Source organism: Salmo salar, chromosome ssa11, assembly GCF_905237065.1.
Source record: "Salmo salar chromosome ssa11, Ssal_v3.1, whole genome shotgun sequence".
Lineage (NCBI taxonomy): Eukaryota > Metazoa > Chordata > Actinopteri > Salmoniformes > Salmonidae > Salmo > Salmo salar.
In genome coordinates, this window is record NC_059452.1 from 21758868 (window position 1) to 21778178 (window position 19311).

The 19311-nt window shown below is 41.3% G+C and overlaps 3 protein-coding genes across 5 annotated transcripts; all 3 read left to right on the plus strand.

Annotated features, from left to right (window-relative positions):
- The first annotated feature begins 149 nt into the window (after positions 1–149).
- Positions 150–2574, plus strand: LOC106562276 (5-hydroxyisourate hydrolase). 2 transcript variants are annotated; one of them, XM_014127047.2, is made up of 4 exons: positions 150–383; positions 726–865; positions 1163–1298; positions 1530–2574. In XM_014127047.2, the coding sequence occupies exons 1-4, from the start codon at positions 330–332 to the stop codon at positions 1617–1619; spliced, it is 420 nt and encodes a 139-aa protein (XP_013982522.1). In that variant the 5' UTR covers positions 150–329; the 3' UTR covers positions 1620–2574. The 2 variants fall into 2 exon arrangements, with proteins under 2 accessions (XP_013982522.1, XP_045545136.1); XM_045689180.1 differs by having other exon boundaries at positions 158–372.
- Positions 2575–2711: 137 nt separating this feature from the next.
- pdcd5 (programmed cell death 5) lies at positions 2712–13458 on the plus strand. Of its 2 annotated transcripts, XM_014127036.2 has the most exons (7): positions 2712–2912; positions 7771–7800; positions 8567–8610; positions 8927–8988; positions 9117–9208; positions 12238–12309; positions 12385–13458. In XM_014127036.2, exons 1-7 carry the CDS (start codon positions 2847–2849, stop codon positions 12430–12432), a joined length of 414 nt encoding a protein of 137 aa, XP_013982511.1. In that variant the 5' UTR covers positions 2712–2846; the 3' UTR covers positions 12433–13458.
- Positions 13459–13822: 364 nt separating this feature from the next.
- On the plus strand, positions 13823–18924 carry mvda (mevalonate (diphospho) decarboxylase a). The gene is made up of 10 exons (XM_014127046.2): positions 13823–14035; positions 14327–14397; positions 14505–14619; positions 14728–14874; positions 15083–15282; positions 15403–15477; positions 15590–15808; positions 17544–17659; positions 17734–17842; positions 18155–18924. The coding sequence occupies exons 1-10, from the start codon at positions 13960–13962 to the stop codon at positions 18233–18235; spliced, it is 1209 nt and encodes a 402-aa protein (XP_013982521.1). The 5' UTR covers positions 13823–13959; the 3' UTR covers positions 18236–18924.
- The last annotated feature ends 387 nt before the right edge of the window (positions 18925–19311 follow it).

Here is a 19311-nt window from a genome sequence, read left to right on the forward strand (position 1 = left end):
ATGACATTTAGGCCTACAATCCTCACTATTATCATTATTAAGGACTTATCTAGTGTGCTATAACGCACATTGACCCAAGCCTGTTTCCAAAAACGTTAAAAGGACAATTGTGACTGGGATGTTTGCATACTCTTAACCATTAACAAATGCTGATGTTCCTCCCAACGAGATATGTAAGTTGCAACAGCAAACAGAGCAGCCCTAGTCATATGAATAACCTCGTGAGTTTGGAACTTGTGCTTAAAATCTGTTACAGTTAATTCACCGTAAATGCCATACTTTTCACTAGAGGGGGAAACTGGTTCGGGACGACTTTGAAATCAGCGCGCATGAGTACCAGCAGATTACAGCACATAAAGGATCATCTTTTGGGTGAATACACGGTAGGCTAATATATTGCTTTTGATTTTCAGAAATAGTGTTTTTTGTATTACAATATTATAAACCGAAATTATTGACGTGTGACTTCGTTTGTCTGCAGGATTGTTATGAAATTCAATAAAGTAATAAAGCGAAAGTAAAAGATGGGAAAATATAACAAATGTTGGGTTAGTTCAGCTCATAGATATTAAGGGTTCAGCTAGGCCTACCTTCTATTTTAACCCAAATAATAAATCATTTATAGGCTACAGTTAACCTACAGCTTTCTGTATATAGTGTGCAAAATTACAGTAGCCATATGTCCATAATGTTTACTCACTATGCTCTCGGTGTATGCGCTGTAGTGTGCAGAGATGGCAGCTCCATACAGCCCACTGACCACTCACGTCCTGAACACCGGGATGGGCGTCCCTGGAGCCCGCATGGCCCTCAGCCTGCATCGCATGGATCCCTCCACTTCACTCTGGAACCTTCTCACCACAGGGTAACCTCATCACAGAGAGTGCTGCAGCACCAGTTAACAGACATAGAAAGGAAATTAACACAATAATTTCTTAGCAGCTCCATAATAATCAATATAGTAGACAAATACACATTTAGTATTTATTTTATCAATTTCAGATTCACCTCTACAGCCTCTTTCAGTAGGGCTGCATAATATGATCAAATATGAATATATACCGGTAGTAATGTTAATTAGCCAAGGCTTATTTCAGGATCACATCAAACCAATGTCCAATGTAATCAGTATTTTATATAATTTTAAATAATTTCTTCTCAGGACTACTAATGATGATGGGCGCTGCCCAGGACTCATCACCAGCGAAACTTTCACTCCAGCGGTGTACAAGATGCGCTTTGAGACGGGCCAATACTGGGAGAGTCTGGGAGAGACCTCTTTCTACCCATACGTCGAGGTTAGTTGAAGACAGTCTTCAATGCTTTTATCATAAATAGTGGGTGCATTTAAATGTATGACTGTTGGACATATGAAGTTAGTCATAAATGTTTCTTTATATCTACAGAATCAGCTTCTGTTTATTTCCTTGTCAACTATGCGATCTCTAACTGAACGCTAAATGTTTCGGTAGCTTCTATTGGTTGGCTGAGTGGTTACTAACACATTGGTGGTCTGTGTTTATCTGCAGATAGTCTTCACCATAACGGACCACAGTCAGAAGTTCCATATTCCTCTGCTCTGCAGCCGCTTCTCCTACACTACCTACCGGGGGAGCTAGAGAGTCTGTCACTCACCCCCACTCACCATCTCTCACCTGGGCCACATTCAGTTGTCAAACGTTGTCTAATCTCGGTTAACCCAGAACTAACGTCTTGCTTAATTGTCAGATGCTTGATTAAGTTCCGGGTCCATATGTATTAAGGGAAGAGATCGCAACTGGAACGAAGAGCTCCACCCTTCTCTCTTTGCAAGTTACGGGCAAGTCTATGGTTCAAATGTCTCCTCCCCTTCCAAAATTTGAAAGATGCTAACACCTGTGAAATCGTGATTAGTCCAAAGCACCGGAACTAATGCTGCTCATTATCTCACTCATCCCGTTTATCATGCCAGATCTACGGGACCATTTATGTTTACGTAGTCTGTCCACGAGAGATTAAACATTGTTGAACGTTGCAGATAGAAATGCCATGACCAGAGTCTACATGATTCCTTGTTCTACATGTCAGATAGAAGAAATATGTTATGATGAATAAACATCTGAACGTTCCAAAGCGTTGTGTCCTGCTGAACGCGCCCCTGGCTGACTGTGACCCGCACCTGTCACCTGGGCCTATTCAGGTGGTTGAAAGTCATCCATCAGTTATTGTAGGTAGAAATGTACCGAAGAAAGCACTCTTCTGTAATACTAGTTATACTATTATAGTTATTGAGTACAGAACACAAGAACAGTATCATTTATGTGGTACATTTCTACCAGTAACAGTTGTTATGTGCTCCTGTCATCCAAGGCTCTCTGAGAGATCCCAGTCATTTGTTTCACTTGCCTTTTTGGACCAATCGATGACAGCAAACACTTTTTTTATGTTTGATCTGATGTTAACAACATTTCTAAGCTTTATTAGACAGTGGGGTTGTGATGTGTGCCATTTCCTTCAGAATATTGATTACCTATTTTTGTGTCCTGAAATTCATTTTGAAAAATCTAGATAGCAAAATAAACAATTACAATCTTATGTTTATGTATGACTAATTTAATTATATTTTATGTTGTAAGTGTGACTGGTTGATGGGCAGGCCTAGTTTCCAGCCACTCATCATTTCTACGAGATCATCCTTTTGTGGCTCGATTGCTTTATTCTGGATGCATATTGGATTATTCTGAGATCGATTACATTATACTGAAGCAGGGCCCGGCCCCTAACGAAACAGTTCCACAAGACTCGTGAAGTGACAGATTTTCTTATTTTACCACTGATAAGGCCTATTTTCTATACATTCGAAAACAATGGCAGACGACGAATTGGAGGCTATCAGGCAGCAACGCATGGCTGAACTGCAGTCAAAACATGGGGTAAGGCGAGAACCAGAGGGGACCAAAAATGCATAGTTCCGACCATATATGGAGATCCACTGTTCATTCTGTCGCTAGCTAGCTAGTGTTAGCCTTATAGCTCAAGTTTAGAGTATTTTAACCTATCACTATCTTTAACGAATTCTCTATTACTGTTCATTGCATGTTTGCATAGCAGCCAGATAATTCAGTACCTAGTTTACTAGCTAAAGTAGTTAGTAATAAGGTACTGTAGCTTGATAGCTAGCTAACGTTAGCTAGTAAACTCATGCGAGACACGAGTTATACTACCACTAGCTAGTAAGCTATATGATGTGATTTAATCAACATTTATGAATAGCAGACACTTCAACGAATAGGCGAGACAAACATACATTTAATTTATGAACAGGACAATGACTAGTTGATTTTGGCGCTCGCGTCTCCCACTCCTCTGGCGTTGAGAATCGCGTGCCCGCCCTACCGCTCCCCTGGTGCGCGTGCATGTGCCCAGGTGTTTAGGTGCACATGTGCGAGAGTAGTGTGAATGTCAGTTTTTCAGACCTAGTTTGTAGCAATCAACTGAACATCATTGTTAGTTCTGTCTGGATTATCTAGCAAGCCTGTTTGGCACTGATTTCTAAAGCTCATTAAGCAAAACACTTTACTTAATAGATATACCTAGATTAGCCCAATATTGGACTAAATGAGCCTAAAATCACTCCTTTTAGTCCAAGGACCTTACATGTTCTGTTTAGAGGCGAGTTAGCTATGGCAGCCAAAACAGCCATCAAAACTTGAATCGATTCTCAATTGCAGTATGGTTCTAGAAACACAAAGCCCTCAACTTTCATATCACATTAAAATACATTTTAAAACATTTGCAGCTGACAGTATTTTTTTTCAGTGACAACAAGTTTGTGGTGTCCGTCTTCCGTTTACGCACAGGTGTTCGAAGCGCAAATCACCTGAAACATTCACAGAAGATAAAAACACATGCACGAGATGTGTGCGTACTTGCCGAGCTTGTGCATGTGTTTACATTGTTCTGCTCATGCTTCATGTGATAGAAGTCTGAACACATTACCAGTGCTTTGAAACATTTATGTAATTATACTTTCCTGTGGATATATTGTTTCACATTACTACTGCCAAAAGGACCAACTGCATGGACAACCGGTTAAGTACACTATAATATTATTTTATTCAACATTCTGGCTTGTAGAGGTCGGGGGAGGAAACTTTCTTGACTGAAATGCTACTTTCTGCCCAACGTAGGATTCAATGCAATTCAACCTCCGGTTTCCAGGCAACTGCACGACAGAAGTAAATGTATATCTTCTGATTGAGTTCAGTCTAATTTTCTTAACATAACCAAAGGAGTGCCACAAGGCTCAATACTAGGCCCTTTACTGTTCACTATTTACATAAATAATGTTGGTTTGTCCCTGAATAATAATAACTGGGGCTTACATCTCTATGCAGATGAGTAATTTATTAACGTGCCCCCTCAGTGCAGCAAGCCATTCATGACCTTCAGCTTGGCTTTGATTCAATTCAAGAATCGATCACCGATCTTAAATGAATGTTGATAAAACCAAGTTTGTTTTTCTCCAGGTCTTGTAAAATTGATTCTAAAGACCTTGAGAGGAGCCCAAATTGAGATAGTTCTCCATTTATAAGTAGCTAGACATTTGGATTGATGATAAGTTGGCTTTTAAAAAACCAAAATTTGCAAGTAAAGATTGATTTCCTTTATACAGTGGCGATTTTAGCATGTAAATCTTTGTGGGGCAAACTCATTGTTAGAGGTCGACCGATTATGATTTTTAAACGCCAATACTGGATTATTGGAGGACCAAAAAAAGCCGCTACCGATTAATCGGCTGATTTTTATATATATATTTGTAATAATGACAATTACAACAATACTGAATGAACAATGAACACTTTTATTTTAACTTAATATAATACATCAATAAAATTATTTAGTCTCAAATAAATAAGGAAACATGTTCAATTTGGTTTAAATAATGCAAAAACAAAGTGTTGGAGAAGAAAGTAAAAGTACAATATGTGCCATGTAAAAAAAGATAACGTTTAAGTTCCTTGCTCAGAACATGAGAACATATGAAAGCTGGTGGTTCCTTTTAACATGAATCTTCAATATTCCCAGGTAAGAAGTTTTAGGTTGTAGTTATTATAGGACTATTTCACTCTATACCATTTGTATTTTGTATATCTTTGACTATTGGATGTTCTAATAGGTGCTTTAGTATTGCCAGCCTAATCTCGGGAGTTGATAGGCTTGAAGTCATAAACAGCGCAATGCTTGAAGCATTGCTAAGAGCTGCTGGCAAACGCAGTAAAGTGCTGTTTGAATGAATGCTTACGAGCCTGCTGCTGCCTACCACTGCTCAGTCAGACTGCTCTATCAAATCATAGACTTAATTATAATATAATAACACACAGAAATACGAGCCTTAGGTCATTAATATGGTCGAATCCGGAAACTATCATCTCGAAAACGAAACGTTTTTTCTTTCAGTGAAATACGGAACCGTTCCGTATTTTATCTAACGGGTGGCATCCCTAAGTCTAAATATTCCTGTTACATTGCACAACCTTCAATGTTATGTCATAATTACGTAAAATTCTGGCAAATTAGTTCGCAACGAGCCAGGCGGCCCAAACTGTTGCATATACCCTGACTCTGCGTGCAATGAACGCAAGAGAAGTGACACAATTTCACCTGGTTAATATTGCCTGCTAACCTGGATTTCTTTTAGCTAAATATGCAGGTTTAAAAATATATACTTCTGTGTATTGATTTTAAGAAAGGCATTGATGTTTATGGTTAGGTACAGTCGTGCAACGATTGTGCTTTTTTCGCAAATGCGCTTTTGTTAAATCATCCCCCGTTTGGCGAATTTGGCTGTCTTTGTTAGGAAGAAATAGTCTTCACACTGCATATACCCTGACTCTGTTGCAAGAGGTGACACATTTTCCCTAGTTAAAAGAAATTAAAATATGCAGGTTTAAAATTATATACTTGTGTATAGATTTTAAGAAAGACATTGATGTTTATGGTTAGGTACATGTTGGAGCAACGACAGTCCTTTTTCGCGAATGCGCACCGCATCGATTATATGCGACGCAGGACAGTCTAGATAAACTAGTAATATCATCAACCATGTGTAGTTAACTAGTGATTATGATTGATTGATTGTTTTTTATAAGATAAGTTTAATGCTAGCTAGCAACTTACCTTGGCTTCTTACTGCATTCGCGTAACAGGCAGGCTCCTCGTGGAGTGCAATGTAAAGCAGATGGTTAGAGCGTTGGACTAGTTAACCGTAAGGTTGCAAGATTGAATCCCCGAGCTGACAAGGTAAAAATCTGTCGTTCTGCCCCTGAACAAGCCAGTTAACCCACCGTTCCTAGGCCGTCATTGAAAATAAGAATGTGTTTTTAACTGACTTGCCTAGTTAAATAAATGTGTAAAAAAAAAAAAGAAGAAGAAAAAATGTGCCAAATCAGCGCCCAAAAATACCGATTACTGATTGTTATGAAAACTTGAAATCGGCCCTAATTAATCGGCCATTCCGATTAATCGGTCGACCTCTATTAGCAACCCCTATGCTCAATATCTTCTGCTGGCTGCCCTTCCACCACAGAAAGTACTGAGCTAGGCTGAAACACCTGCATTTTGGAGCTGCCTTACTCAAGAAAGCAAAAAGAGACCATGTTCGTATGCAGCTTTATTAAGGCCTTCTTTTTTTTTTTACATTGTTTGCAAACTGATATGTGACAAGTATAAACGCCACTGCCACTATAGAAATAAATTGTCTCACTTTTGAAGATAGGGGGAAGATTGTTCAAGCAACACTTCCCAGTAATTGACTATGGCGACTCAATCTTCATGCATACGGCAACCTCTGTGTTAACCTCTAGATACAGTCTACCACTCAGCCTTTCGTTTTATCATTGGTGATAATTTCTGTCCACATCATTTTCTCTTATATAGTTATGTTGGATGGGAGTCTCTGAGTAACAGAAGGACCCAACATTGGCTAATGTTAATATATAAAGCACTTCTCCAGAAACTCCCATACTACCTCATCTCACTTCTAAATAGGAAATCTGGTAAGTATAATACTCTCTGTCAAGACTGGTTGGTACTAGAGATTCCATAGGTCTCCTCTGAGTTAGGGAAGGCTGCTTTTAGTTACTATGCCCCTCAGTCCTGGAATGACCTACAGGTCACTCTAAACCTTGATTATTTGGTTCCAAAAGGTGAATTTATGGCTATAATAAAAAATGTGACCTATGAAAACTGCACTTGTTTTTATAGATTGTATATATTTGTTTCTACTAACCTTTTGAATGTAACAATTTATTTGAAATGTTGTAACTGTAACTTTGTAGTGATCATGCTGGAATTGTTGTTCACATTGCTTGAACTTTTGTTCTCAGGGCACCATTGGAAATGAGACCCTGGTTAAATAAAGGTTAATAATAAAAAAATCAAAATAAGGTGTGTAGTAATTTAACCTTTTTTATTTTTTGTATTTATTATTATTTCTCGCATATATGAAAGACACATTACTTATGTTTCCAAAACCATACCGCAAGCAATGCGTTTTAACATCCGCAACGAGTGTCGGGGCTCTTAACAAAACTCCCCCGGCCAGAAGATACTATTGTCAATAGGCGCTAAAGGTAGTTAGTGTCTATGAATGGGTTATACCTAAGTATGAGTGACATGATGACAGAGATTATCAATCAAAAGATTGGGAATGGGATGGACATAGACACACTAGGAATCCTTTCCTCCAACAGAGATGTTTTGATTGAGTTTGAGTTGCTAATTTTTCAGAGTCTGTCTTGGAACCAAATGAATCCCGGGGTAAGCTGCTGTACAGCCACTGTACTGCACATTGTGTGATGACGGTGACATGGCAAAAGGCTGTATAATTAATGACCTGGACTGAGCAATGCAGCATGTCTGGCAGTTCTGGCTGTGCTCCTTGAGTAATGTGACCCAAGTATGTTTGCAATAAAGGAATAGCAAAAATGTTTGAATGCCAGAACTATGATGTGTTCTGAATGGTTTGGGACATGGTCAAGCTTGAGTGAAGCTTATATGTTAACATTTATTTTTAATGTTTTTGTATTATTTCGAAAGCTTTGTATAAAAATATTTTCCAGAAACCTGTAAATATTAACTTTGTATTCTACTATACTACAGTTAATTGTATCCCAGTCCCACTCCCTATCCCTGTCCCTCTTGAGGTCGGCTAGATTTGAAGGAACTGGGCAGGTGTAATCAATACGGGGATGGCTCCACCCAGTCTACCAAAAGGCTCTTTCAGATCTGCAAACTCCAAAGGAGTAGGGATAGGGGAGGGGGCAAAGGGTTGTTTTCTGAACCACGTTTTGGTACAGTTTAAACTGTTGTTCAAAGATCTAGTCCCTTTGCCAAGGGTGTGAAAAATTAATGTCAATATTAGGCTACACTTCTTCAATAGAGAGCCGATGTGCGCTCTCAGCATGGCTGTGTGATACAGTAGCCTGTTGGCTGGTCTGTTCTCTTGTAAAAAAAAAATAATATTTTTAAACAACTAAAGAAAGGTGTGGACTTTGACTGCCTATTTTCTCCCCTCCCTTCCCAGGACTCTTCAAATGACCAGCAAGGGCAGCAGGAGGCCAAACAGAGGTTAGTCTTCATTATTTATCCATCTAAACTTGTATTCCTGTCATGCATTCACAACTCAGCGCTGAGTAAAGCTACATTTCAGAGACTCAGATGTCTCCCCTGTTGTTGGTTTAGTTCACAGTAGTTTGCTAATGTTGCATGTCTTGACCTGCAGTTTGCAGCTCTGGTTTATGAAGAACTATGTAACAGACTATTTATAAATTTAGTCAATGTGATAAAACAATTGGCTTCATTTACACTGGCAGCCCAATTGGGCTGCATGTGTAAACGTAGCCATTGTGGCCTAACTATAATCTTCTGTACTGTCTTTTCACAGGGAAACAGAGATGAGGAACTCCATACTGGCTCAGGTTCTAGACCAGTCCGCCCGCGCCAGATGTAGGTCTTTCATATCCCCCTGCTTTGAATGAATCATTGAGCTGATATTGGAACTTTCAGTACCTACGCCTGGTTAGCAATAGGTGGCGCCATTGCCTAAAAGCCTGCTATGTTTTGTTGCGTTGCAGTGAGTAACTTGGCTCTGGTGAAGCCAGAGAAGGCCAAAGCAGTGGAGAATTACCTCATACAGATGGCCCGCATGGGCCAGCTGGGAGGAAAGGTGAGAGAACTGGACCTAAAGCATATGTGGACATGTATCATTGAACTTACATTTAAACAAAATTAGGATTGTTAATGCTTAGAAAACAATCCCTAACTGAAAAAAGTGGGGCTTAGGCTAAGGATGAGGTAGGGGGCGAGAACATTTTAGAGGCCCCCATCTTGGCGGTGTAGAGAGATTTCTACATTTTTAAGCCAATTTCCTACAATTCTACAAAGTTCTCATTGGAACTGAAATAACTTTTTGCAGTTTTAAAGCTAATTTCCTGCGATTGTGAAATGTCAGAATAATAGTTTACATACACTAACAACTTAGTGTATATAAACTTCTGACCCACTGGAATTGTGATACAGTGAAATAATCTTTCTGTAAACAATTGTTGTTAGTGTATGTAAACTATTATTCTGATATTTTCACATTCTTAAAATAAGGTGGTGATCCTAACGGACCTAAAACAGGGAATGTTTACTAGGATTAAATGTCAGGAATTGTGAAAAACTGAGTTTAAAAGCATTTGGCTAAGGTGTATGTAAACTTCTGACTTCAACTATGTGTGTGTACAAACATTAGAAACACCTTCCTAATATTCAGTTGCAACCGCCTTTTGCTCTCAGAACAACCTCTATTCATCGGGGCGTGGACTTTACAAGGTGTCAAAAGCATTTCACAGGGATGCTGGCCCATGTTGACTCCAATGCTACCCACAGTTGTTACGTTGGCTGAATGTCCTTTGGGTGGTGGACCAATCTTGATACACACAGGAAACTGTTGAGCGTGAAAAACCCAGCAGCACTGCAAATATCTGGCACCTACTACCATACCCTGTTCAAAGGCACTTAACTTTTGTCTTGCCCATTCACCCAATTTAAAAAATTATTTTTACCTTTATTTAACTAGGCAAGTCAGTTTAGAACAAATTCTTATTTACAATGATGGCCTACCAAAAGGCAAAGGGTTAGGGTTAGGGTGGGGACGGGCTGGGATCAACAACAAGAAAAAATATATAGGACAAAACACACATCACGACAAGAGAGAACACAACACTACATAAAGAGAGACCGAAGACAACAACATAGCAAGGCAGCAACAAATGACAACACTGCATGGTAGAAACACAACATGAAAACAACATGGTAGCAGCACAAAACATGGTACAAACATTGGGCACAGACAACAGCACAAAGGGCAAGAAGGTAGAGACAAGAATACAACATAGGGACTGCGTCCCCTCTCATATGAATGGCACACATACACAATCCATGTCTCAAGGCTTAAAAATCCTTCTTTAACCTGTCTCCTCCCCTTCATCTACACTGATTGAAGTGGATTTAACAAGTGACATCAATAAGGGATCATAGCTTTCACCTGGATTCACCTAGTCAGTCGGTCATGGAAAGGTCAGGTGTTCCTAATGTTTTTTACACTCAGTGTATATTATATACACTGCTCAAAAAAATAAAGGGAACACTAAAATAACACATCCTAGATCTGAATGAATGAAATAATCTTATTAAATACTTTTTTCTTTATATAGTTGAATGTGCTGACAACAAAATCACACAAAAATAATCAATGGAAATCCAATTTATCAACCCATGGAGGTCTGGATTTGGAGTCACACTCAAAATTAAAGTGGAAAACCACACTACAGGCTGATCCAACTTTGATGTAATGTCCTTAAAACAAGTCAAAATGAGGCTCAGTAGTGTGTGTGGCCTCCACGTGCCTGTATGACCTCCCTACAATGCCTGGGCGTGCTCCTGATGAGGTGGCGGATGGTCTCCTGAGGGATCTCCTCCCAGACCTGGACTAAAGCATCCGCCAACTCCTGGACAGTCTGTGGTGCAACGTGGCGTTGGTGGATGGAGCGAGACATGATGTCCCAGATGTGATCAATTGGTTTCAGGTCTGGGGAACGGGCGGGCCAGTCCATAGCATCAATGCCTTCCTCTTGCAGGAACTGCTGACACTCCAGCCACATGAGGTCTAGCATTGTCTTGCATTAGGAGGAACCCAGGGCCAACCGCACCAGCATATGGTCTCACAAGGGGTCTGAGGATCTCATCTCGGTACCTAATGGCAGTCAGTCTACCTCTGGCGAGCACATGGAGGGCTGTGCGGACCCCCAAAGAAATGCCACCCCACACCATGACTGACCCACCACCAAACCATGACTGACCCACCACCAGACACATGCACATTTGTGGCCTGCTGGAGGTCATTTTGCAGGGCTCTGGCAGTGCTCCTCCTGCTCCTCCTTGCACAAAGGCGGAGGTAGCGGTCCTGCTGCTGGGTTGTTGCCCTCCTATGGCCTCCTCCACGTCTGCTGATGTACTGGCCTGTCTCCTGGTAGCGCCTCCATGCTCTGGACACTACGCTGACAGACACAGCAAACCTTCTTGCCACAGCTCGCATTGATGTGCCATCCTGGATGAGCTGCACTACCTGAGCCACTTGTGTGGGTTGTAGACTCCGTCTCATGCTAGCACTAGAGTGAAAGCACCGCCAGCATTCAAAAGTGACCAAAACATCAGCCAGGAAGCATAGGTACTGAGAAGGGGTCTGTGGTCACCACCTGCAGAACCACTCCTTTATTGGGGGTGTCTTGCTAATTGCCAATTTCCACCTGTTGTCTATTCCATTTGCACAACAGCATGTGAAATTTATTGTCAATCAGTGTTGCTTCCTAAGTGGACAGTTTGATTTCACAGAAGTGTGATTGACTTGGTGTTACATTGTGTTGTTTAAGTGTTCCCTTTATTTTTTTGAGCAGTGTATATTTTTTTTACACTGTTTGGACTTACGCGACCTGAAAAAAACCACTTAGACAGCCTGCTGGTTCTCTTCACTAGTGACTGCATTGCCCCCGAGCATTCATACGCAGGACCATATTTTGCCCCGTGAATTCACATGCAATTTTCAGATTTTTTTTCTTATCATTCAAACATTAAGAAAAATTCCCTATGAAAAGCACTGACTTGACCCATCTGCTATTGGCTCTTCCTTACATTTGGATAGTCTCTTTTCAGATTTCAGAGACTGGTTTGATCGACATCCTAGAAAAAGTTAGTCAGCAAACAGAAAAAAAGACAACTGTCAAGGTGAGTCCACGGATCAAATACAATATCACAATCTCAGACAGACTTAACTGACTGCATCCCCTCTCCTCCCCACAGTTCAACCGACGAAAGGTGATGGACTCAGATGATGAGGATGATGATTGATGCGTTGAAAGGAGCTCAGGAGCCAGTCAGACGGCTGGCTTAGGGAGGGATTCAGGACTGGATAGGTTGGAGCAGGGCTCTGTTCGTTGGCGGCCATCTTTGACTTGCCAAGGGCCCTGCATTAGTGATGCACCCAGGGATATCACATCAGCCCCTGTGTGCATCTGGAACTCATTACTATATTCTCTCTTATATCCATTTTCACCACATTTTACTTTTTCTCCACCACAAGAAGCAGAACAAAATTCAACTTAGGGTATATTGCTGCTGATGCATTTTTTCTAGAGACTGCTTTGTGAATACTGTCTGCTGCTACTCAGTAAATAGTGAAACCATCAAATTGGACAGAGCACATGGGTATATTCATTTTTTGGGGTAAATTTTTGCTGACCTGTATGCAACAGTTTACATTTAAAAAAATTAAAAAACCTTACATTTGAATGCTTATTCCACAAATAATCAACAGTTTTATCAGGATATTTTGTCTTTGAGCTGAGTGCTTGAAGACTCATTGATTGGTCATATGGGTGTGCACTACATTTGCTTTCATAAAAAAGTATAATCACTTAAGAGCAATGGTGTAAGAAAAATATAGTTTGTATTAAAATGTAGTCAATCTTCTTTACAAGGCCTCCTAGGTAGTGTCTTAGGCTATCCTAATGTATAGGCTGACATTACATAGTTGCTTTGACTCACTAGGTTCAAATACTCTGCTGAAATGTATGCAGTATGTGCATTAAGAGGCTGAGACATGTATTTGTAGCAGGATTTGTTACATTTTCTCAATCAGTCTCCAACAGCACTTGAAGAACTTCCTGCTTCACTTGTATTGAACAGGTGTATGGTGAGACCACAGATATATGAATGGTTGATTCTATTGTACACCTGCCACAGGTAATTCTCAATATCTGACAGTTCATTGATGTTCTTACAAGCATGATGTTACTGAATATTTGGAGATAAGTTCATGGGAGATTTGGTTTCATGTTCACCCCAATAAATCAATGTCAGCATTGATAAAGCAGACAAGGGGTCATTCTTCTTGATCATAAAACAAGTGTTCCTGTTATAATAACAATAATTATACACTAGATTACATTAATACACAGGGTGTGTGTTTTTCTTTCCTCTGTAACCATAATTTCATATAACAGAAGATAAAAGAAGAACATAACACAAGAGCTGTTAATATACGGTATTTGGTAAATATACCCCGCACTATCATTGATAATATCCGGTCACGACTGCATTTCTGGCTGTGATCATGATACGCCCCCTAAATGTGGCTCTGGCCTCATCTTCAGGCGACCGTGGTCTGATCAAAAGGATTGGCTGCCTTGTTTCAGTCACGGAACATGAGTGGCTCTGATTGGTGGGAGGTTTAGTCATGTGCTCTACCCCCTCCAATCCACAGAGACGTTTTGTAAAGTGAAGACGTTACTGTGTCAGTGGATCTCGAAATAGTAGACAGTCTCGCGTTTATAGTATTTTTTGTTATTTTATTGCTCCTGATTTTACTTTATCAAAATGCCCGAGGACAGCGGCAACAAGCTCACCATGGTAACATGCAGTGCGCCTGTGAATATCGCTGTCATCAAATACTGTGAGTATTGTATTTTCGTATAATCCACTACAGACATCTGATCGTCTGACTCAACCAAAGAACACTGGCAACCACATCTAGCTTAATGTAATGTAAAACTGTAACATTGATTGAATCATTGAAGTGCTTGCTTGCAACACTGTAGCCACTTCTAGCCACGCTTTGGTGTGTGTGCATTAGTACATGACAAATGTATTGCCACAATGATGTGAAAGGAATGTTCTCTGTACAATCTTTGAAAATAACTATGTATTGAATTGTAAATGCTTTGTTGTTATTGCTGTTTCAAAGGGGGGAAGAGGGATGAAGAGTTGATTCTACCCATAAATTCATCTTTGAGTGTCACATTACATCAAGACCAGGTAAGACTGTAATACTGTACACCAAACACTCAAAGTGGCTAAATATTATTGTTTTGTTAAAACAACAAAAACTAACGATTTCTGCCTTGTGTCCTTATTCCTCCCAGCTCAAAACGACCACAACAGTGGCGTGCAGCAGGTCGTTCCAGGAGGATCGTATCTGGCTCAACGGCAAAGAGGAGGACATAACCCAGCCCAGACTACAGTCCTGCCTTAGGGAGAGTGAGTCACTATATGCAATGATATGAGGGAGAGAGTAGAGGGGGAAGGGTAAGAGAGGGCAAAGGGGAGGACAAGAAATATGTTGTTGTTGGTGGTTTCCTTCCTCAGTTCGGCGCCTGGCCCGTAAGCGACGTAGTGATGGGGAGGCTGATGTAGACACGGCCGGTTTGTCCAATAAAGTCCACATCTGCTCTGTCAACAACTTCCCAACTGCAGCCGGACTGGCCTCCTCTGCTGCCGGCTATGCCTGTCTGGGTAAGAGACTGTGTCCTATCATAATGGTTTGTACCTAACACAGCATTAAATGGATCAAATGAAGTAAAAGCTTGTGTGAAACTAGTTTTATGCTTTTTAAATGTTGGGAACTTAAGTAATGTCTCCATCTCCTCATCCCTCTTCTCCTTACTCCTTCTTTTCCTTTTGTCTCTCCATCTTGTCTCTTCACTCCATTCTCCTGTTCCAGTGTACACCCTTTCCCGGGTGATGGGAGTGGAGGGGGAGTTGTCTGTGGTTTCTAGGCAGGGTTCAGGCAGTGCCTGTAGGAGTATGTATGGGGGCTTCGTCCAGTGGATTATGGGCCAGCAAGGAGATGGCAAGGACAGTCTGGCCCAGCAGGTGGAGCCAGAGACTCACTGGCCTGAGCTCAGGGTCCTTGTACTGGTGGTAGGTTTCTGATCATTACTGAAGATGGCTTTTTCTGGAGCAAATGTTGACATATACATTTCTCCCATGTCTTTAATAATCTCAACACCCCCATCTCTCTGTCTCCCTCTCTCTTTTTAGGTCAGTTCTGAGCGGAAACCAGTTGGCAGCACTTCCGGCATGCAAACTAGTGTAGAGACGAGCAGTCTCCTGAAGGTACGTACACACACACACACACACACACACACACACACACACACACACACACACAAAAACACACACACACAAAAACACACAAAGTTATTAACCCTTGCGCTCTCCCCCTCAGCACCGGGCAGACTCTGTGGTCCCAGCCAGGATGAAGGAGATGATTGAGGCTGTACATAAGAGGGACTTTACGACGTTCGCTGAGCTGACCATGAAGGATAGCAATCAGTTCCATGCCACCTGTCTGGACACCTACCCACCCATCTTCTACCTCAACGACGTGTCGCGCCACGTTATCAACCTTGTGCACCGCTATAACCGTCACTACAGGGAAACAAAGGTGAGCACCATCAGGGAGTTAGTCCTTTCGTTTAGTCATGGAAATGTGCTAGTCATATGGAACATTGACAGTTCTACAAGGGGTCTAAGCTAAGAAGCAGAACAAGGTGCAGTAATTGTTGATATTCTGAGATAATGAAATAGAGATATGAAACTGGTAGTATTTCTACAGTTCAAGAGGAATAGAAAATGTGTTAACATGCCCAAGGATAGATCTGGTAAAGAAGTCAATGGAACCTGACCAAAACAGTGGAAATGCCATGGAAAGATCCAGAATCTCCTTATTTCCCCTAAGCGAAATTAGCCTACATTTAGGCTATTGTTTATGTGTATTTCAAACAATGTTGTGGTAAAAATCTGAGTATAATGCTTGTATTGATATCAACTTCAAGAATAAGATAAGATAATAATAATAAGACAAGATAAGAACCTTGGCGTGATCCTGGACAACACCCTGTCGTTCTCCACTAACATCAAGGCGGTGACCCGATCCTGTAGGTTCATGCTCTACAACATTCGCAGAGTACGACCCTGCCTCACACAGGAAGCGGCGCAGGTCCTAATCCAGGCACTTGTCATCTCCCGTCTGGATTACTGCAACTCGCTGTTGGCTGGGCTCCCTGCCTGTGCCATTAAACCCCTACAACTCATCCAGAACGCCGCAGCCCGTCTGGTGTTCAACCTTCCCAAGTTCTCTCACGTCACCCCGCTCCTCCGCTCTCTCCACTGGCTTCCAGTTGAAGCTCGCATCCGCTACAAGACCATGGTGATTGCCTACGGAGCTGTGAAGGGAACGGCACCTCCATACCTTCAGGCTCTGATCAGGCCCTACACCCAAACAAGGGCACTGCGTTCATCCACCACTGGCCTGCTGGCCCCCCTACCTCTGAGGAAGCACAGTTCCCGCTCAGCCCAGTCAAAACTGTTCGCTGCTCTGGCACCCCAATGGTGGAACAAGCTCCCTCACGACGCCAGGACAGCGGAGTCAATCACCACCTTCCGGAGACACCTGAAACCCCACCTCTTTAAGGAATACCTGGGATAGGATAAAGTAATCCTTCTAACCCCCCCCCTTAAAAGATTTAGATGCACTATTGTAAAGTGGTTGTTCCACTGGATATCATAAGGTGAATGCACCATTTTGTAAGTCGCTCTGGATAAGAGCGTCTGCTAAATGACTTAAATGTAAATGTAAACTTCAATACATGTTCATGTCATCATCACCAATCAACTGCATTACAGTTAAAAAATGACTTTGACTACCACCACTGATTTCTCTATGCTACCAGCTTATACGAACGGGAGTTAGCATTTAGCAGTCACTTCTTCTGAACCTGAAAAGGAACTACTTCTATATGTTATGCATTGAAAATCATCAAGTATATCCAAATCGGACTTTGTAAACACATTGTGGGCTTGTTACAATACATCGATCATGGCGGATTTGACGAATATCCACTTTGTTAGAACAGATTTGTTGAATGTGCACCAATCTGGCATCCTTCTATCCCCCATGGTCTGCGTTCTATTGACCTCTTTACCGTGTCTATGACCTAGTACTTCTTCATGAGTCTCAGAGGACTACTTCTTCATGAGTCTCAGAGGACTAGTGCAGCATCATAACCCTCCTTCTGCTAACACTGTTATAACACTGCTGTAACAAAGCTAGAACTTTGGTCCAGAGTTCTTTTCCTGAGTATAAGCAGTGACCGATGATGTTTTCTCTTCTCCACCAGGTGGCATACACGTTTGATGCAGGTCCCAATGCAGTGATCTACACTCTTCAGCAGAATGTGGAAGAGTTTGTCCAGGTGGTCAAACACTTATTCCCACCAGAGACCAATGGAGGACAGTGAGTTTCTCACAAACACACACTCAAGCAGTCAGACAACACTCCCTCCTGTGACTTTACCTGTCCCACATCAGGTTTCTAAAGGGTCTTCCGGTAGCCCCAACAACACTATCTGAGGAACTGAAGCAGGCCATTGGTATGGAGCCCATGGTGAAGGGAATCAGCTATATAATCAGCACTAAGGTACATACATACATACATACATACATACATACATACATACATACATACATACATACATACATACATACATACATACATACATACATACATAGGCAGCACCCTCTGGGTCCTTTGCCCGTTTCCTGTGCATCTCTGCGGGTTGGCATAGTGGAGGGTTTTGGGGAGCGAGCTTGATGCTCTCTCCAACCAGCTTACGGGAAATCACCAGGAATGCAGATCCTATAAACACACACATTATGCTTGGATCTGCTACATTTTGATGTGATTATTAAGTTGGTTTGTCTGAGTGATTATTTCTGATTTGTGTATAAGGCTGGACCTGGACCTCGCATGGTGGAGGACCCTAGTGAGCATCTGCTTGGATCTGACGGGCTGCCCAAGGAGAGTGCATGATACAAGCCAGCCTCCCAGCTGGGCAGAGACAGAACTCTTTGGTGAAAAGAAAGACCAGACATACTAACAATCAACAATTCAAATTCAATCAATTGGATACATATGCAAAGACTTAGTCATTAAAGGGGCAATCTGCAGTTGCTATATCAATATTTGGACTTATATGTAACCATTGATTCTTGAAGAATATAACTGGTAAATACCTCATGAGCTTAGTTAAACTGTCATACCCCATCAGAACTCAAAATATCAGCTTGTTTTACTACAATGTTGGTAAACAAAGTAAATGTAAACAAAAATTTTAAACATGATTATAAATATAATTTTGATTTCATGGATGGTCAGTCCTTTTATCTATAGCTCTGTCTATAATTTTGAGTGGTTACATTTCTCCAGCCCCATCCCTCAGCTTTTTGCCAAAACTAAGGATTGCCCCTTTAACTGGAGCGAAACAACCACACACTGCTGAATACCTCTAACACTGTTGACTAGTGCTTCATTCAGACACTTTTCCTTTTGCGAGTTTGGATGAAATGTTTTCTAATTTTAAAGATGAGGGGATGCCTTGTGAGAACGATCAGAAATGTTCTAGTACTTTGATAACTGTAGAAAACTATTTCAAATGTATCTATGTTGATTTTCGAAGTAGACTATGTACATGTTATTAAAGTATAATGGTTTAACAGTAACCTTTTAGAGTGAGTGAATCATAAGACAATCTATTAAAATTGTTAAAACCCTTAAAGGATTATAAATGACAGTATTGAGAACAATGTCAGTGCTTTAGTATGAGAGCTGGATATATAGCGGAGGTGGCACCACAGGTCCCAGAGTGGTGGGGCCATTTTTCTTCTCTCCTGATGGTAACCAGGTAAAACTACAAAAACTCTACAACCTAGTTGTAGCAGGGACCTTAAGGGTTGCCCTATTGCCCGGGGCAAGTGAACTGAGCAGTCGGGCAAGTTGAGTCTGCTCTAAAGTTGGCCCAGCTAAAAATGTTTTACTGAAAACAACGATACCGTAAGGAATTCCAATAGGCGTAGCCTAAAACTGATCTTTCTGGTTCATCCCCCATT

Excerpts from the sequence above, each read along its gene's own strand:
- LOC106562276 (XM_014127047.2), top strand. The coding sequence starts at position 330 with ATGAGTACCAGCAGATTACAGCACATAAAGGATCATCTTTTGGGTGAA. Across the intron at positions 384-725 it reads ATCTTTTGGGTGAATACACG|TGTGCAGAGATGGCAGCTCC; the intron begins GTAGGCTAATAT and ends TATGCGCTGTAG. Across the intron at positions 866-1,162 it reads TGGAACCTTCTCACCACAGG|GACTACTAATGATGATGGGC; the intron begins GTAACCTCATCA and ends ATTTCTTCTCAG.
- pdcd5 (XM_014127036.2), top strand. The coding sequence starts at position 2,847 with ATGGCAGACGACGAATTGGAGGCTATCAGGCAGCAACGCATGGCTGAA. Across the intron at positions 8,989-9,116 it reads CCAGTCCGCCCGCGCCAGAT|TGAGTAACTTGGCTCTGGTG; the intron begins GTAGGTCTTTCA and ends GTTGCGTTGCAG. Across the intron at positions 12,310-12,384 it reads AAAAAAAGACAACTGTCAAG|TTCAACCGACGAAAGGTGAT; the intron begins GTGAGTCCACGG and ends TCCTCCCCACAG.
- mvda (XM_014127046.2), top strand. The coding sequence starts at position 13,960 with ATGCCCGAGGACAGCGGCAACAAGCTCACCATGGTAACATGCAGTGCG. Across the intron at positions 14,620-14,727 it reads ACAGTCCTGCCTTAGGGAGA|TTCGGCGCCTGGCCCGTAAG; the intron begins GTGAGTCACTAT and ends TTCCTTCCTCAG. Across the intron at positions 17,660-17,733 it reads CCAGAGACCAATGGAGGACA|GTTTCTAAAGGGTCTTCCGG; the intron begins GTGAGTTTCTCA and ends GTCCCACATCAG.